Source organism: Microtus oregoni, unplaced genomic scaffold (genome assembly GCF_018167655.1).
Source record: "Microtus oregoni isolate MIOR12 unplaced genomic scaffold, Mior012 000014F_ref0000157, whole genome shotgun sequence".
Taxonomy (NCBI): domain Eukaryota; kingdom Metazoa; phylum Chordata; class Mammalia; order Rodentia; family Cricetidae; genus Microtus; species Microtus oregoni.
This window is the reverse complement of record NW_024543073.1, coordinates 32,500,285-32,517,557: the sequence shown is the minus strand read 5'-3', so window position 1 is coordinate 32,517,557 and position 17,273 is coordinate 32,500,285. Positions and strand designations below refer to the sequence as shown.

The following is a 17,273-nucleotide window of genomic DNA, read 5'->3' as shown; positions in this document are numbered from 1 at the left end:
GTTTATTTTCTACCTGTTGTACACAGAAGAGAAGCACCCATATTTTCTACACAGAAATTATTTGAAGATTAGATATGAGGGCTTTTTAAAACTCACTGAATAACCCAATTTGAAATTCCTTTCAGCGTTTCTTGAATATGTAACAATGCTTTCCTGTTTTACTTCTGAAAAGGTGTAGAAAGTAGCAGAAAGTGGCACTCCAGGGTTGAAAGAACCAGCCCTGGGGATCAGGAAGAACTGAAAAAAGAAGGAAAGCTTTGGCTTTCATTTCTAAAGAAACTGATTTGGTTCACTTGGATACAAAGTTTCAAACAATCTAATGGTTCAGACATGCACAGTTGGCTCTGGGAGAACTTATTAAAAAATAAATGTGTCTACTCTCAATATTTTACTGATAATAAAGTGGGGGAGGTACATTTAAATTGTGTCCCCAAAGAAAACCCACTGTATCTCCTACATGACTATCTACTTTTTTAACTTTAAAATATATTTTGGAGATCTTTCTACATGCTTATAGTCATACATGCTTCATAAGATGATGTCATTTGAACGGAGGGAACCTCAAGAAAATGCCTTCCTAAGGTCAGGTGGTAGGCAAGGCTGTAAGACATTTTCTTTTCTTTTTTTTTTTTTTTTTGGTTTTTCGAGACAGGGTTTCTCTGTGGCTTTGGAACCTGTCCTGGAACTAGCTCTGTAGACCAGGCTGGTCTCGAACTCACAGAGATCCGTCTGCCTCTGCCTCCCAAGTGCTGGGATTAAAGGCGTGCGCCACCACCGCCCGGCAAGACATTTTCTTAGTTAGTGATGGGTGGGGGTGGGCCCAGTCCATTGTGGGTGGTTCCAGTCCTGTGCTGGTGGTTCTTGGTTCTGTAAGAAAGCAGGCTGAGCAAGCCCTTGAGAGCAAACCTGTAAGCAGTACCTCTCCATGGCCTCTGCATCAGCTCCTGTCTCCAGGTGCCTGCCAGGTCTGAGGTCCTGTTCTTACTTCCTTCTGTTAAGAACAGTGATGTAGAAGTGTAAACCAAATAAACCCTGTCCTCCCCAGCTTGCTCTTTGGTCATGATGTTCTGTCACAGCAGTAGAAACCCTGCCTGATAGGTGTCCTTTTAGCTGAGGCTCTTCAATCCTTCCAAGTTGCTTAGACCCGAAATAAGTACACAGAAACTATTATTTAAAACTATTATTTAAAACACTGGAAATATCGTAAGTGTGTAGAACTTTAAGACAATTCTGAGGTCATTTCTGAGCCTTTTTCAGTCTTAGTGCCTTAGTGCTCCCCCCCCCCCCCCGAATCTAACAACGATACATGTACTTACTGAAATATTGGAAACTTCCCATCTCCCTATGTCCTTGTGGATGTTCTCCAAATAGAGCTCTGTTCCTAGAATTGGTACAAGATAACCCACAGATGTCCACCAATGTTTTGACTCGGTCCCTGGAAAGGAGTCAGAATGATCCCCAGATGTTCCCTGTTGCCTTGCCTGATCTGACAACCGCTCTCCAGCCCTTGCTCAGACCATTTGTTATTAGAAGCCCCCCTGAATAAGCCAATCTTAATAAATGGAAAACTGCCTCCAGTCCCCCACCCTCCCTTGTTTCTATGGGGTTTTGCTTTAAAAATGGCTTGTAACAGGCATTCAGGGTCCTTGGCATTGAATGCTATTGAATGCTAAGTGACCCTCCAGAGGCAGAATTAAAATCCTCTTGCTTTTACATCAATTGAGGTGTGAGAGTGGGTGACTTGGGGTGACTCCTAATTGGTAGTTGGACTCTAGGGTTCAAAAAGTATATTGCTAGCTAGCTCTTCCATCTTAAATTAATCCATTTCTATTATTTTGTATTTTACCATGAGGCTCGCTGTTTACCGGTGGTAAAGTTCCCAGGCATCTGCTTCCTTTGGCAGCAGCCACATGGTGTCACATTTTTTCCACCTACTTTCTTTCAGCATTCAGTTTAGTTTTCCCACCTAGCTCTATTCTGCCCTGTCACAGGGCAAAGCAGCTTCTTTAGTCATTAATCAATAAAAGCAACACATATACAGAAGGACCTCCCACACCAGTGTCCTATCCAGTCATTCTCCCTATTCCTTTCAGACAGGGGTTTCCTCACTGGGAGCAAGACTGGTAGTCAGCATGCGCCAGGGATCCTCCTGCTTCTTCTCCCCACCTGTACCCCACACTGGAGTTACAGGCACACACACACCCACACCTGGATTTTTATTTGGGTGTTGGGCTCCAAAGGCATGTCCTCAAGTTGGGTATTTTGTCTTTTGAAAAAAGGAACTGGATCTGTAATGACTGGAATATATTTCTTTTGGGTGTGTTTGTTTTTTGTTTTTGTTTTGTTTTTTGGTTTTTTCAAGACAAGGTTTCTCTGTAGCTATGGAGCCTGTCCTGGAACTAGCTCTTGTAGACCAGGCTAGCCTTGAACTCACAGAGATCACCTGCCTCTGCCTCCCTTGCTAGGATTAAAGGCGTGCACTACCACCACCCGGTTGTGGAATACATTTCTTGTACATACTCCTTAACCTAAAGTTTATAGAAAAATTAATGAATAAATCTGTAAATAAATACTAACTTAAATCTTATTTATTTATTTTTCTAACTTAAATCTTTTGATCAAATATTACAGTGTTTTAATGAACCCAAAGTATCCAGTTAGTAATGATGAACAACACTTTGATTTTTTTTTCTTTTGGCCATTACTGTAGTCAACATTCCTGAACTTACCTGTTAAATCTTATTCAACCATATCTGTAAGTGAATTTAAGGTAAGTATTTAGTAAAGTTGCAGCCCAGGAAATTGCATTTTTAATTTTAATGCATATTAACAAATGGCCCTTCTCACAGGTTATATCAATTTACACTCTCTATTCCACACAACATTTACTCTAGCTCAACCTAAATGCTAGGGACAAAGGAATGCAAATTCATAGAAACACATGGCCTTTCAACTACAGCAGTTTAATGGGAAATATCAGATGAGAGCTGAAAAAACGAAGCCTCCCTCCGGCCTTGTGGATTGCTGAGAACATCCTTTCTCCAAAGACAAATTCTTGTTCCTATTGGTCAGCTTTTTGGAACTTAGCCAAAATTCATGGCCAACTGCTTCTTTTGTATAGTCTCATAATGAAATATACATATATCGTGGCCTTTTATTCAATTTTTGTTAGATAGAAATAATTGCCCAAAAGCTTCGCGGATATCATATAGAATGTTTTTCAAAGTGAACAGGTAGCAATGCATGGAATTCATTCCGTCGCTCAGCCTCTCCCAAGGATTCTGTGGCCTATTGACACTGAGTAAGAAAAGTAACCTGCGTGCAAAAAGGTTTCATTCCATTAGCATGCATGAGAGCGGAACAGCTGAAGCCCTACACGCCAAGGACGAATATATCCTTTGTCTCTTGATGAGAAAACGTCTCCGTGATAAATGGTTACGGACAGCGGTGTCACAGGGGCAACAGCACACAGAACAGCTCCCGCAAACTTTTTTTTCCCCTCGGTTTTCTTTGCCTAGAGGTCTTTGTAACATTGTTCAGCACCGTGCACTGTGCCTAACCTTTCCAATAAAAGGCGCTTACTGCAATAGAAGTAAAATTCCCAACCCTTGTAGAGATACTTCCCAGAAAACCGAACAAGCAAACAAAACAATCAACCAAAAACAAAAACAAAACAAAACAACAACAACAAAAAAACCTTTGGAAAAGGTATGGAACGGCGTCCTAAAGGCTTCAAAAGGAATGAATATTCAGACTGTAAAGAGAAGTGCGGTACATCCGTACATCCGGCATTCAAGTAACGTGGGCCTAAATGGGTAGTCAGTCAAATGCAGTGCCCGTAGTCAACACAAAATACCAGACACACCATTAAAATATCATACAGTCATTTGCATAAATACAAACAAAATCCAATAAATTTGTTATAAAAATTAAGTCGCAAAGCATGGGGTTTTTATTTCTTTGACATCGGATGCTGCAACACTGACTACCAGTGACGTCCTGTTAATTTCCAAATCCGAGGATAGTGACAAGTTGTTGACAACTTTGTCCCTTTCAGGGTGTAGCTCTAGGGCAACCCTTCCGACTTTGCTTTAGAGGGCTCATTCAGCTCACCTAGGGTCCCAAGACTGCTCCCAACCCAGCACCCTGCCTGTCTTGCTGCCCTGGGGGCTCATAGTTCCATTTTCTAAAACAGGAACGTTAACACCGTGCTTGTGCTTTCCTCTGCCCCACCGGGAAGGAAAGTCCAGCTACGGAGCGAGAAAAAAAAGCGCTGTGGCTCTCCGTTGACCCCTCATCCCGCCCTCTCCACGCTCTTTCTTTGCTCTGGGGTGGGGGGCTTGGGTTGGGCTTGCCCGATCCTCCCACAGCCGGGAATCCAACCCTGCTAGGACCGCCCATAGGGGCGGGGCTGGAGGCGGACCTGAATCCAGGCCCCGCCCCCTGCGCTGGCGCGCCTGCGTGCTAGCGTGGGCCTGCGGTTGGCCGCCCAGGTTCTGGGCATCCCGCCCCCGCCCGCGCCCTCGCACCTCCGCCTACTCTACGCGATGACGCACCGCAGGTTTGCGGACGTGGCGGCGGCTGTCTGTCCGGAAGGCGGCGACGGCGGCAGAAGAGCGCCCGGAACGGCCGAGCACCTGGAGTCGGTCATGAGCTTCCCGGGGCCGCGGTGGCGGACGTAACCGTGTCCCCGCGTCCCTGCTAGAGGCCAGGTGATGGTGGCTGGGGGGCGGGGCGGGCGGGCGCGACGTCGGCCGGGGTCCCCGCGGGGCGCTGCCCCCCGGCTCGGCCAGGACGCCGACCTCTCGGTTCCGGGCACCCTTTCCGCGCCAGGCTGTCCCCAGAGCATCTGCTCCTTAGCGTTCCAGTCTGATGCTGAGACTTATAAATCAGAGATTATCAGATCTTGAAGGGGGACTATCGGAGGAAAAAGAGGGAAAAGTAAAAATAAACGAATGGAATTGACAGAGAGGGAGGAGTTTTGTAGTTGTTGCTTTGGTTTAAAATTGGCCCCGGTGGATGGGACCGGGGTGATTCAGTCTCGAGTGTTGAACTGGCCTAGGAGTCGTCTGTCGCGCCCTGCCTAAGGTCAAGACCAAACACCCAGTAGCAGTTACTGTGTAGTACCTAGGGTTTGGGAGGTCGCTTTCGGTTATAGGCTGAGCAGATGAAAACATACTCACTGTATCCGTTGATGGGCACTTTCAGGCCCTTTGTCCGCGGTGCACCATGCAAGTTGTTCTAGTTTTACGAAGCCAGATTTCATAGAGAATTGAGAGAGGTGAAGAGAATTGAGCCGGATGACACGGATACTGTGTACTTTCTAATCTTTAGTAGTTTGATCATATCATTGTCTGCCTGGGCCAAAGTGTAGCTTGGCACTTGGATTACAGACGAGCCCAGCCAAATCTTAGTCACTCAGACATGAGTGTTCAGGTTGTTTATCCAGCTTCCTTTTCCTTTTAGAGGAAGAGAGGGTCAGGTACGTGAAGATGTGAGCCTTTCAGTTCCTATCGTGAGGAAAAAGATTGATACAAGTAAATTTTGTCTCAAATGGCTCTTACACATTACTCAGTAAATTCCAGATAGTTGTACTAAAAAAAGACCTGGATAAATGGAAGCAAAACTTGGCCTTGTAGAAACAGGTGTGATGCTGACTTTAAACTGCTCCTGGGATGTGAACTGTGGGCTCTCTTTAGCTTGAGGCTGTCAAATTTGGAGTGTTCGTTTTTGGCAACAAATAATGTAGCACCTGCCGGGCGGTGTTGGCGCACGCCTTTAATCCCAGCACTTGGGAGGCAGAGGCAGGCGGATCTTTGTGAGTTCTAGACCAGCCTGGTCTACAAGAGCTAGTTCCAGGACAGGCTCCAAAACCACAGAGAAACCCTGTCTCGAAAAACTTAAAAAAAATAATAATAATAAAAAATAATGTAGCACCTGTGGCAACAGCTGAATCAAACTACTAATGTATAGCTATTAGTTAATAAGTTATCTACATAGAAACTTTGAATTTCTAAAGCAATACAATGTTGCTGTAAAGCAAGGTCAGAAACTGGATTTTAAAGGCTGCTTTTAATTAAATGACATTGGTTTGAAATTTAGGTATAGAAATGGAGGTATTTTAGAGACTATAATCTTCTGTCATCTGTGACTTGGAGTTAGTTGTTTTTATTGTTTCCTGCTACCCACCCCCCCACCGGTTGCATATTTTGTTTTTACTTGTTTCTCATCCATAGAATCCAAAATAGGAATACATCATTCTAGACTTCATTTTGCATTCTAGGATTCAATGGCATAACATTTTAATGGTTTCTTCCTCCCCGGGCACTCCTTTCCCATGTTTGCTGGAAGATTTTATCTTCACTGAGATAACACTGTGTAGTTAACATTAGGTTTTGCTGTCTTAGAGGAATAGGTTTTAATTGATCTAATTTGGTTTTTATTACTGTGATCAAGACCATGACCATCAAGTAACATGAGGAGGACAGGGTTTCTTTGGTTTACACATCCCCATCACAGTCCATCATTGAGGGAAGCCAAGGCAGGCACTCAGAGACCATGGAAGAATGATATTTGCTGGGCTGCTCTCCATAGCTTCCTCAGCGCACCTGCCCAGGGCTGGACTGGGCCCTCTCATATCTGTCAGTAGTTATGAAAATGCTTCACAGGTTTACCTACCGGCCAGTCTGATGAGGCATTTTCTCAACTGAAGTTTCTGTCAAATTGACAAAGAAACTCGCCGGCAAAATAGTCACACCCGATCCCTGTGCCTGGCTCTTCCTAGTCTTCCGTATTTTAAGGGAAGGGTCCTATATTCAGGAATGGATACTTCACCTTCTTGTTTTGTGTCTGAAATATATTGAAGTTTGAAAGATTTTTTTTTTTTCAATCTTCAGAAGCCTTTCTCATTATGTCTGTCCTCGCTTACAGGGATAATTAAAGTGAAACCAAAACAGGATGTGAAATTTGTTCTTTAGGATCTTGTGCTTGTTTCTTTTTAAAGAGAATTTGATCAAATTGATGAAGGCATGCTGATAGTGACTTTGGAAGTAAATAAAATGTATTCATTGATAAATATTTCTTAGCTCAGTTCTCAGTTGATGTATTTTTTTTAAGTATAAGTGAATATAAATGCCTAAAATCCACTCAATCTTTATGGGGTATAAATTGAATTTGATGAGAACTTTAAATCAAAAGCTTTCAAAGAAACATCCCTGTTCAGGAGCCAACTTGTGACATATAACTGAGATATACTATATTATATATTATATACTATAATAAATATAAATTCTGAATTTAACATGACCCAGAGTATATACTGTACTGTAATAAATATAAATTCTGAATTTAACATGATCCAGTGAGTCAGAAGTGCAGAGATATTTAATCCCATGTGAAGTCAAATGTAGAGCAAGAAAGGATTGACTTCCTAGAAGAATTGTGTGTGTATGTGTAGAACACATACTTTGATTCCTTCAGAACTACTAGTTGTAAACAGTCAGAACTTTTTTGGTTTCTTTATAGTAATAAAATGAGAACTTAATATTTTGATATATAAAGTACAGTAATTTTTCTAGTTCTGAATATAGTTATCCCATGTTTTTGTGACATGTGGTTAATTAAATCAAGGCTTTTTTTTTCCTTTTTTTTTTTTTTTTTTTTTTTTTTGCCTTTCTCTGACTTCCCATTGCTGGGTTGAATGGTTTGTGTCGCCATACCCAGACAGTCACTGCTTTTTAAACCAGGGTCTCCTCAACCACATCTGGGGTCACATACCCGAATGTGAGGTTATGAACAATCAGACGACAGTAAGCGGGTTCTGAGAGCAGAATAACCCCAATCAGTTGAGAGCCAGCAAATCCGCTGTGTGAGGCATCTCTGGCAGTGCTCACCACATCACTGCAGCCCTGGTTCTGGACGTGTGCACTTTGTGTGCCATCAGACTCCATGGCAACAGCTCTGGGAAACGCCCCACTTCAAGAAATGTAATGTTTCCGTTACAGAACAAAGATGTTTTAACATTTTTCTACTGATATGTCTCAGCATGTAAGCATCTAATTAATTTTGGATAGTATTTTATTATGATGCTAGGTTGAAAAATTGCTTTTAGAGGACTGGCAAAATGACTCAGTGTTTAAGGGTACCTGCTGCCAACCCTGGAGATCAGTCTCCAGAGCCCACATGGTGGAAGGAGAGAACCAACTACCCCGAGTTGTCTCTGACATCATGGCAGCACACACATTCAATAAATAGATTAGTTAAAAAACGACTTCTCTTAGAGTTGCTGACTTGGGTTTTATGAGAAATTGTTAAATGAATTTGTCTTGATATTTTGAAAAATTTCTGAAATTGCCATACCATATGACATTTTGTGCTAATATTTAAGTGAAGCAACATTATCAGTCCTGGCAATGCTAAATCATTTCATTGATCAACTCTGAAAAATGTTGAAAATTCTATATGTTGTACAGTACCAGAAATTCAGACAAGATTGATGTTTGAAAAAAACATATATATATATATATATATATATATATACACACACACACACATACATACATCATGGGTTTGGAGGTCAAAGGACAATTTGTGGACTTTTCTTTCCTTGTACTGCGTGGTTCCCAGAGGTGAACTTAATAGCGAGGCCTGACAGTAAGCACCATTAACCACAGAGCCGACTCGGTAACACAAGACAGATTGAGTTCATGATGCAGAAAGGAACAAGCACAAGAACATCTCAGTATTCAGATTTACTTTTGTCTTTAACAAATGGTAAAATTATATGTGTACCAAATAATGGTTTTGAAACGAAATCTTGATTATTGTCTGTAAATGTTCTTGTGTAAAGTGTCGTGAGCAAACAAGAGTCTCGAGTAGATCGTGTAAGGCTCGCATTAGCTGTCCTTTTGCCACACTGTTGTCACCACTGTCAGGTTGTGGGACGCAGGTCCACAGGTACAGAAGGTGGACCTCAGTTCCTGTGTAACTAAGAGGACTATTAGAAATAGTATCTAGAGCGTATGGCTCATGTCAATCAGTGACACGGGTCAGTACCATGCTAAGGTTTTGTCTTTTCTTTTTCCAGATTGTAAGATCATGGCGGGGAGGAATCAGAATCGATCTGTTGCCTTCCCAGGAATTCAGGCCAGTGGCCAGCTGCATACCTTTGGAAATTGTACAGACAGTGATGTGTTAGAAGAAGATGCCGAAGTGTATGAACTTCGATCCAGAGGAAAGGAGAAGGTTCGTAGAAGCACATCACGAGACAGACTTGATGACATCATTATATTAACAAGAGATATACAGGAAGGGGACACTCTAAATGCAGTAGCCCTTCAGTATTGCTGTACGGTAAGTCTTCATTTAATTTATCTTTGCATAATAGAGTCCAGAATAGTTGTTTATTAGTCCAGCCAAAACTGAAATAATTCTGTGTCCTTAGCCTTCTTCCTTCCTTTCCTTTTTGCTCAGTTGTCTTCTTTGCACAGAGATCTCTCTTGCCTGTGGACATGATCTTTTTTTTTTTTTAACTTTTTTTTTATTGAGAAAAGGAGAAAAAAAAAACAAACAAATTTCCTCCTCCTCCCCGCCTCCCATTTCCCTCCCCCTCCTCCCACCCTTCTCCCCCTCCTCCCACCCTTCTCCCCCTCCTCCCACCCTTCTCCCCCTCCTCCCACCCTTCTCCCCCTCCCCCCACTCCTCTCCCCCTCCCTCTCCAGCCCAAAGAGCAGTCAGGGTTCCCTGCCCTGTGGAAAGTCCTAGGTCCTCCCCCCTCCGTCCATTTCTAGGAAGGTGAACATCCAAACTTGCTAGGCTCCCACAAAGCCAGCACATTACGTAGGTTCAAAACCCCGTGCCATTGTCCTTGGGTTCTCATCAGCCCTCATTGTTCGCCATGCTCAGAGAGTCCAGTTTTATCCCATGCTTTTTCAGTCACAGTCCAGCTGGCCTTGGTGAGCTCCCAATAGTTCAGCTCCACTGTCTCAGTGGGTGGGTGCTCCCCTCATGGTCCCGACTTCTTTGCTCATGTTCTTCCTCCTTCTGTTCCTCATAGGGGAGCACGGAAGCACAATTCTTAGTTAAGGGAGCCACCTTAGGGTTGGCAAGAAACTTGAACCTAGCGTGGCTCCCAGATGCCCAAGCCGAGGTCCCCAATTAATTCCTTGGGCAGCTGAGGATAGGGAACCTGAAATGACCCTATCCTATAGCAATACTGACGAATATCTTGCATATCATCATAGAACCTTCATCTGGTGATGGATGGAGACAGAGACAGAGACCCACATTGGAGCACTGGACTGACATGATCTTTTTAACATTTTAAGTGAATGCTTGAATTTCTGCTACTTCAGTCTGTCACTTTGGTGCTTTTTTTCTACCTTCATTTTATGCTTGTTATTATCTATATAGATAAGTATTTAGGGGCTGATAAAGGATTGATGTATATTAGCTTACAAATGGACTTCCCATTGCTCATACCATCAGTAGTTATTGCTCTATTGAAAATATGCTTGTTACAAAACAGTGATGAGGGAATGAGACATCCAGGACTGTCATCCTAAATGTGTCCAAGTTGTTAACTGTAACCCAGACCCACCTAAACAATGACAAACATCTATAGCCCATTCAACAACCAGAAACCACCCACCCTACCTCTTGGGAATGTGGGGGTCATATTCTTAAATTATTTTCTTTTTTTTTTTTTTTTTTTTTTGGTTTTTCGAGACAGGGTTTCTCTGTGGCTTTGGAGCCTGTCCTGGAACTCGCTCTGTAGACCAGGCTGGTCTCGAACTCACAGAGATCCACCTGCCTCTGCCTCCCGAGTGCTGGGATTAAAGGCGTGCGCCACCATCGCCCGGCTTAAATTATTTTCTTCTATCTGGGGGGCAACAGTATTTTTATGGGGTTCTGAAAAGAAAAAATTGGGCTAATTTTCAAGTCCTGGAAGAGGTAGCTATATCATTTGTTGTTTATTTTCTATGTAATAGGTAAGTGCAGGACTTGTCTCAAGTCCTGGCTCAAGTAGTCTCTGAGGCTGGATCATCTCAGCTAGCCACCTTGAAATTGTTCTGAGCTGTTTGTAGTTCAAGAGCTGATCTTTAGGTGGTGTTTTTCAGCTCAGTGGTGTTATAGTCCTGGAGGAATAGACATTGTGAGGCCCCATCCTCCTTATTGAGACTTCAAAGGTTGTTGTTAGGTATGCTCATGGTTCATTGCAGAAAACTGATAGAGACTCTATGAAATCTTCAGACTGAAAGAGAGCGAGTTTCCGTCTCATCCTGCCTTACATTCCTCTCTAGTGCTGGTATTAAAGGCATGCACCACCACCACCCAGCCTCTGTCACTAACTAGTGTAGCTGCTGTGATTAAAGGTGTGTGCCACCACTGCTTGGTCTAGTGTGACTAGCCTTGAAGTGAAGAAGCGAGCAGGCCTGCTTTTCGTCCCGCCTTGCTCCCGCACAGCTAGCCTAGCCCCAGAAGTAATAACATAGAAAACTGTATTCATTTAAACACTGCCTGGCCCATTAGTTCTAGCCTCTTTTACTGGCTAACTCTCACATTTTGATTAACCCATTTCTATTAATCTGTGTTTACCACAATGTCGTGGCTTACCGGGAAGATTCTAACCTATCAAGTCGGAGAGCCATGGTGTCTGCTTGACTCTGCTTCTTTCTCCCAGCATTCTGTTCTGTCTACTCCGCCTATCTAAGCTGCTGTCCTATCAAAAGGCCAAGGCAGTTTCTTTATTAACAAATGAAAGTAACACATTGACAGATGACTAGAGAGAACTAGAATCATGGGGCACAGTAGTGTTGATGGCATTTTAGTTTTGCTAAAATGTGCTCCTTATATCTGTGTAAGTTCATGTGCTTTCCTACAATTGCAAGGTTGGAGCACAAACATTAGTACCAGCAATTCTTATTTACAAATTGCATGCCAATATACATTTCCTGTGGTAAATTGTATGACGTGCAAAGAAGAACGACAAAATATCTGTGTATAACTAACGATACTGCTGTCTAGGTGACAATACAAAATCGCTGGTGATTTCCTAACACTATATAAATTTAGTGTTTAGACTTCTCATATATAAGTAAATATAAAATCTGGGTGTGGGACCGGTATTAACAGTAAGAATGAAATTCAGTGATTTTTTTTTCCCCTTTAAAGTAAATGAATGGAGGAAGGTTTTAGGTCTAGTTTTAGAATTCAATTGAATGTTGTGTTTTTCTTTTTTGCAGGTAGCAGATATCAAAAGAGTTAACAATCTCATCAGTGATCAAGACTTTTTTGCCCTTAGGTCTATCAAAATTCCAGTGAAAAAGTTCAGTTCTTTGACTGAAAGTCTTCATCCTCTGAAAGGAAGACAAGGCTCTCAACCCCCACCCGTTGCATTTGCTCAAGAACAGGATACTGTGCCTGCAGAGGACTCTCTGTCCTCCAGCGGGTCAGCTGGCAGTTTCCTGAAAGAGGTGGATCGAGACATAGAAGAACTGGTAAAGTGCACAGACACCAAGAAGGAGAACCTGAACGAGGTAGTGTCTGCCTTAGCAGCACAAAAGATCCGCTTTGAACCGGATAGCAGAAGCACTCACAGAAAGGACCCATACTATGGAGCCGACTGGGGAATTGGCTGGTGGACAGCGGTAGTGATAATGTTGATAGTGGGTATAATAACACCAGTATTTTATTTGCTTTATTATGAAATTTTAGCTAAAGTGGATGTTAGTCACCACTCAACAGTGGGCTCTTCACATTTGCATCCAGGACTCACACCTCCATCGCAGCACAGAGAAACGGGAAATGGACTTGTTCCAACAAAAGGAATACATGCTGGTCAACAAGATGACCACAAACTGTACAGACAACATTCTCAGTCCCCTGCTGCTCAGCACAAAACATAGCAGTGAGCCTGATCTGTGTGATGATCGTGTGTGCATATGGAATACGGTGGTTCAGAGATACCCAACAACAGCTTCTAAGACAGAATCTAGGAACATGGAAGATGCTTTGACCTTCCTAGGAGTCCCTGAACCTTTTACAGATGGACTGTCTGTAGCACACATGACTGCTTCTTTATGGTGAGAGTGGTCAGAATACATCTGCTGTATCAGTTCTTAAAGCAGAAATTAATTTAAATGTATTTCTAGGAATTATAACTTAGAAGATGCTGTCATTTTTTTTCTTTTTCAAGATTAGTTATGTTTAAATTTATTTTTTAAAAGATTTTTTTAATTTAAGGTTGTTCATGTCGAGTGTTTCAAATGCTTACAACTGAAGAAAATTCACTACCATGCCACCAAAAAACTTGTAAAAGTTTGATTTTAAAATTATATATAACATATACTTAATACTCAATTTTGAAATTTAAAAACATGTTTTAACACATGCTATGAAAGCAGATGTAGAAACAGATATGGAAACATAATTTATAATTCCTGTAATACAGGCTAACCAATTTTAAATATATTAAGACCCCAAAATAATGTCTTAGGGTTGGAAACGTAACCATTTGATTTGATCACAAGGGCACTGAAATAGTCAAGACCTAGTCCATGGAAAGGGAATGCTCTGTGAGCATCCCTCCAACCTCACTTCCACTTATAAAAACAAAACCAGAAGAACTACATGTGTCTGATATTTAGAAGCACTGTGTAGACAGAAAAGCATACTCAGCACGTTGCTCTTTATATACTGTGACTAATCACTGCTGGTACAAATAGTAACAAGCCTTAATGACACGTAGTGCCTTCCAGTGTCTCTGGACAGTCCAAGTGGAAACACTGTCGGATTGCATTCCATAGGCCTCTGTGAGTTTGTCTGGTTCCATCTTTAAACATAAGTTAATGGAGTCAAACAAATTGCTACTATCTGCCTCTGAAGTCATGCAGAAAAACATGACTGATTAAGCAAAAATGAGTAAACAGGACTTTTACATTATCAGGAGGTAGATTACTTTATGTGGTAGTCCCTTGACCTCTGCTTTTCAAAAAGAAAATGTCCAGTTTAGATTATCCCCACTTAATATGCACCATCAAAATGAGAAACACAGGCCAAAGTTGTGTGGATTAATCAAAAGGGCTTAATAGTGGCCTTTTCTAAGTCAACTGTGATACAACCAATTTGATCAGAAAGCATCTGTATACTGATTTCAGTGTTTAATTTTAAATATGTGTTTTTAAAATATAGGTACAGGTGGTAGAATCTGGATTGCATGTTTTCTGTATAATAAACTGCCCATCTTAAAATATGTTTTATCATCTGACTTTCTGGACATTATTTCCTAAATGTTTCAGCTTTTAAACATTTTGTATATCAAATTCCAATTCTGATACAGGGAATTATTAATACATATTTATTATACGGGGGGGGGGTTATATACTTTGAGAAGAAAAAGCACTACAAAAAGACACAGAAGTCAGTCATTTTTAAACCCTTACATATATGAGAAAAGTTTAGAAAATTACCTTTAAAGTATTTAAAAAAGTTGTAGTAAGTTGATTCACTTTGTATATCTTAGTTGAAATAATTTTTGTTTTAACATGTCATGTGCATTTTGAAATGAGCACAATCTTTAATTATGCTCAGTGTTAACAGTTTACATAATATTTATTAAGCCTACTGAAAAATCAAATTTTAGGGTAGAAAATGAAGACTTTAGGGCAGCACAGGCTACATAACCTCCGAAGAACTTTGTTTACATCAAACATAAAATTACAGAGTTGGCGATTCTGTCTTGCTGATTTTACTTTGGAGTTGTGATCCGGGGTTTGTGAACTGTTTAACAGAGGAGATGTTGGTTACAATCATGTCTGCCTTGAGCATCCATTTCGAAGAAACTACAACACACATCCTTAGGAAACAACCAACCAATTTCCTTTTCCTATATATTTTAGAATTACTAGTTGAATATAATTCTATATATAGAATTATGCTTTTATCTTTAAAAGAAAAAACATTTAATGGAATTTTTGAAACTATTAAATACACATTTGCAAATGTATGCAAATTTTTGGCAACTGCAAACTCATTGTCCTCTAGACAACATAAGCACAAATGTCATTGATGCTGTGGATCATGTTCAAGCCCTTACTTGAATTTGCTTTGAGGCTTTAACATGTGTGTGTGTATACAGTTATCATATAAGTGAGTCATAGTCATTAATATCAGTTTGCTTAAAAATTTCGAATTGCAAGTAAAGAAAAACCTGATATTGTTAGGACAAATTCTTGACTCATTAAACACTAGTTAGAGTTTGTTTTGAACCAATGGATAGCTACTTAAATATCTTCACTGTCCTTTCTGAAAACAAAACTATGGTCTGCTGGCCATGCTATAGATTAGGAAGGAGCGTGCAATCTCAAGTTTTCTTTTCCAGTGGAGTTTAAGTGTTAAAAACTTTTCTGGACTGTACTTTTTGGTGGTGTGAAAATTCATTAAATGAACCACTCTTTAGTAACTGATTTATATCTCACTGGAAATGTGAAGGCTGTGGTTAGAAAAGGAAGCAGAGATCCAGTCTCAGAGTGCTAGAACAGGATTGAGTTATTTAAACACTGCATTATCATGGGACTCTGATTTTGAATTACAACATTATTGCTCAGGAAATCAGTATTTCTAAGTATGTGCATATTGCACTGTTAGCTCATAGAAATATATGAATGCTTTATTTAATTCATTTTATGTATACAAAGCTATAAATCCTTTGTATAATGTGTTTTATATAATTGCAAATGTATTAAACCATTGTAGCATGTATATCTGTAAAATTGGTTTTTAAACTTTTTGCCTTTTCATATTTTAAGGATATGCAAAATATTAATAAAGTTTCTATTTTATTAATCAGTTTGAAAGTGGAACTTGTTGACTGTAATTGAATAAAGCAAATATTTAATTTTCTTCTTTCAAGCTACTTGAAATACATTTTTAAAAATGTTTTTAATGTTTGTTTGAACTCACATGTATGGGCTTTTTTCTGCATATCTCATGTGCGCCTTCCAGAAGAGGGTGTCAAGTTTCTAGCACTGGAGTTACAGATGGCTGTAAACAATTATATGGGTGCTGGGAACTGAACTTGGGTCCTCTGCAAGAACAGCAAGTGCTTTTAACCCCTGAGCCATCTCTCCAGTCCCTTGGAATACATTTTATCACATTAGTTCTTTAAGAGTTTCAAGTTATGTATGTGTTTGTTCGTATTCACACACACCTCCAGCTCTTCCCAGATCTATTTCTTATACACTTACCTTTGTGTCCTTTAACTCACATACACACAGTAAGGCCAATTTGCTGCCCCAAATATTCTTAGATGTGTGCTTTCCACTGAGCATGGTGGTTGACTGATCTTGAGATGCACTGACAGAAAACTGCCTCTAAGCTGCTGTCATTTCCCATGTGCTCCATGGCTGGGAGTGAGATTGTGTGCCCAGCTTTCCTTGTCACGCTAGGATTTGATCTGTCTGGAGTTTGCACGTCTTGTACATGCTGTCCCAACAGTTCATAGGTGCAGCTACACTGTTCTTTCCAGATGTTTCCAAGTGGTCATCTACTATCTCTGGCTGTTGGAATCTTTCCACTTTCTCTTCAGTGATTCCTTAGCCTTGGAAGGAAGGTGTGTGCAATTAGTCTCTGTTCATTGGCCAGTCTATCACCATTTACTGCATGTTAGCTTTTTCAGATGAGTTTTGAATCATTAGGAGTCTAATATTTTATTTACAAGCCTAATAGTAGGTTTTCCCCTTAGGATCTGTGATGTGTCTAACAGGAGGTTTTCCTTAGGATCTATGATGTTAGTCTAACAGGAGGTTTTCCTTAGGGTCTATGATGTGTCTAACAGGAGGTTTTCCTTAGTATCTATGATGTGTCTAACAGGAGGTTTTCCTCAGGATCTATGTGTCTCACAGGTTTTCCTTAGGATCTATGATGTGTCTAACAGGAGGTTTTCCTTAGGATCTATGATGTGTCTAACAGGAGGTTTTTAGCTCAATAATGGTGCCAAGTGTGAGTTTCATCTAGCGGAACAGGGCTGAAATCTAGCAAGTAACTGGTTACTTCTATAATGCTTGTGCCACTATTTCACTAATGGCTATGTCCTGCCAGGGCAGTCTTTGTTGTACTCAGTGGAGTTCACAGCTGGGTATAAGATCGAGTTGTCACACATTTATGAATTCAGATTTCCTACTGGGTTATCTGTGGAACATAAAACAAGTGTGAGATAAATGGCGATGGGGATTGTGTTCCTGGTAAAAAGACTTGGTAAGTCCAGGCCATGCTCA

General features: G+C 40.9%; 1 protein-coding gene across 1 annotated transcript; it reads left to right on the top strand.

The window, feature by feature from the left end:
• The first annotated feature begins 4,554 nt into the window (after positions 1-4,554).
• On the top strand, positions 4,555-15,909 carry Lysmd3 (LysM domain containing 3). The gene is made up of 3 exons (XM_041663721.1): positions 4,555-4,712; positions 9,086-9,351; positions 12,243-15,909. The coding sequence occupies exons 2-3, from the start codon at positions 9,097-9,099 to the stop codon at positions 12,903-12,905; spliced, it is 918 nt and encodes a 305-aa protein (XP_041519655.1). The 5' UTR covers positions 4,555-4,712; positions 9,086-9,096; the 3' UTR covers positions 12,906-15,909.
• Positions 15,910-17,273: the final 1,364 nt, after the last annotated feature.

What these genes read in the sequence shown, in the direction of transcription:
- Lysmd3 (XM_041663721.1), top strand. Translation starts at nt 9,097, where the DNA reads ATGGCGGGGAGGAATCAGAATCGATCTGTTGCCTTCCCAGGAATTCAG. An exon ending in CCCTTCAGTATTGCTGTACG is followed by an intron (nt 9,352 to 12,242) that starts GTAAGTCTTCAT and finishes TCTTTTTTGCAG; the next exon opens with GTAGCAGATATCAAAAGAGT.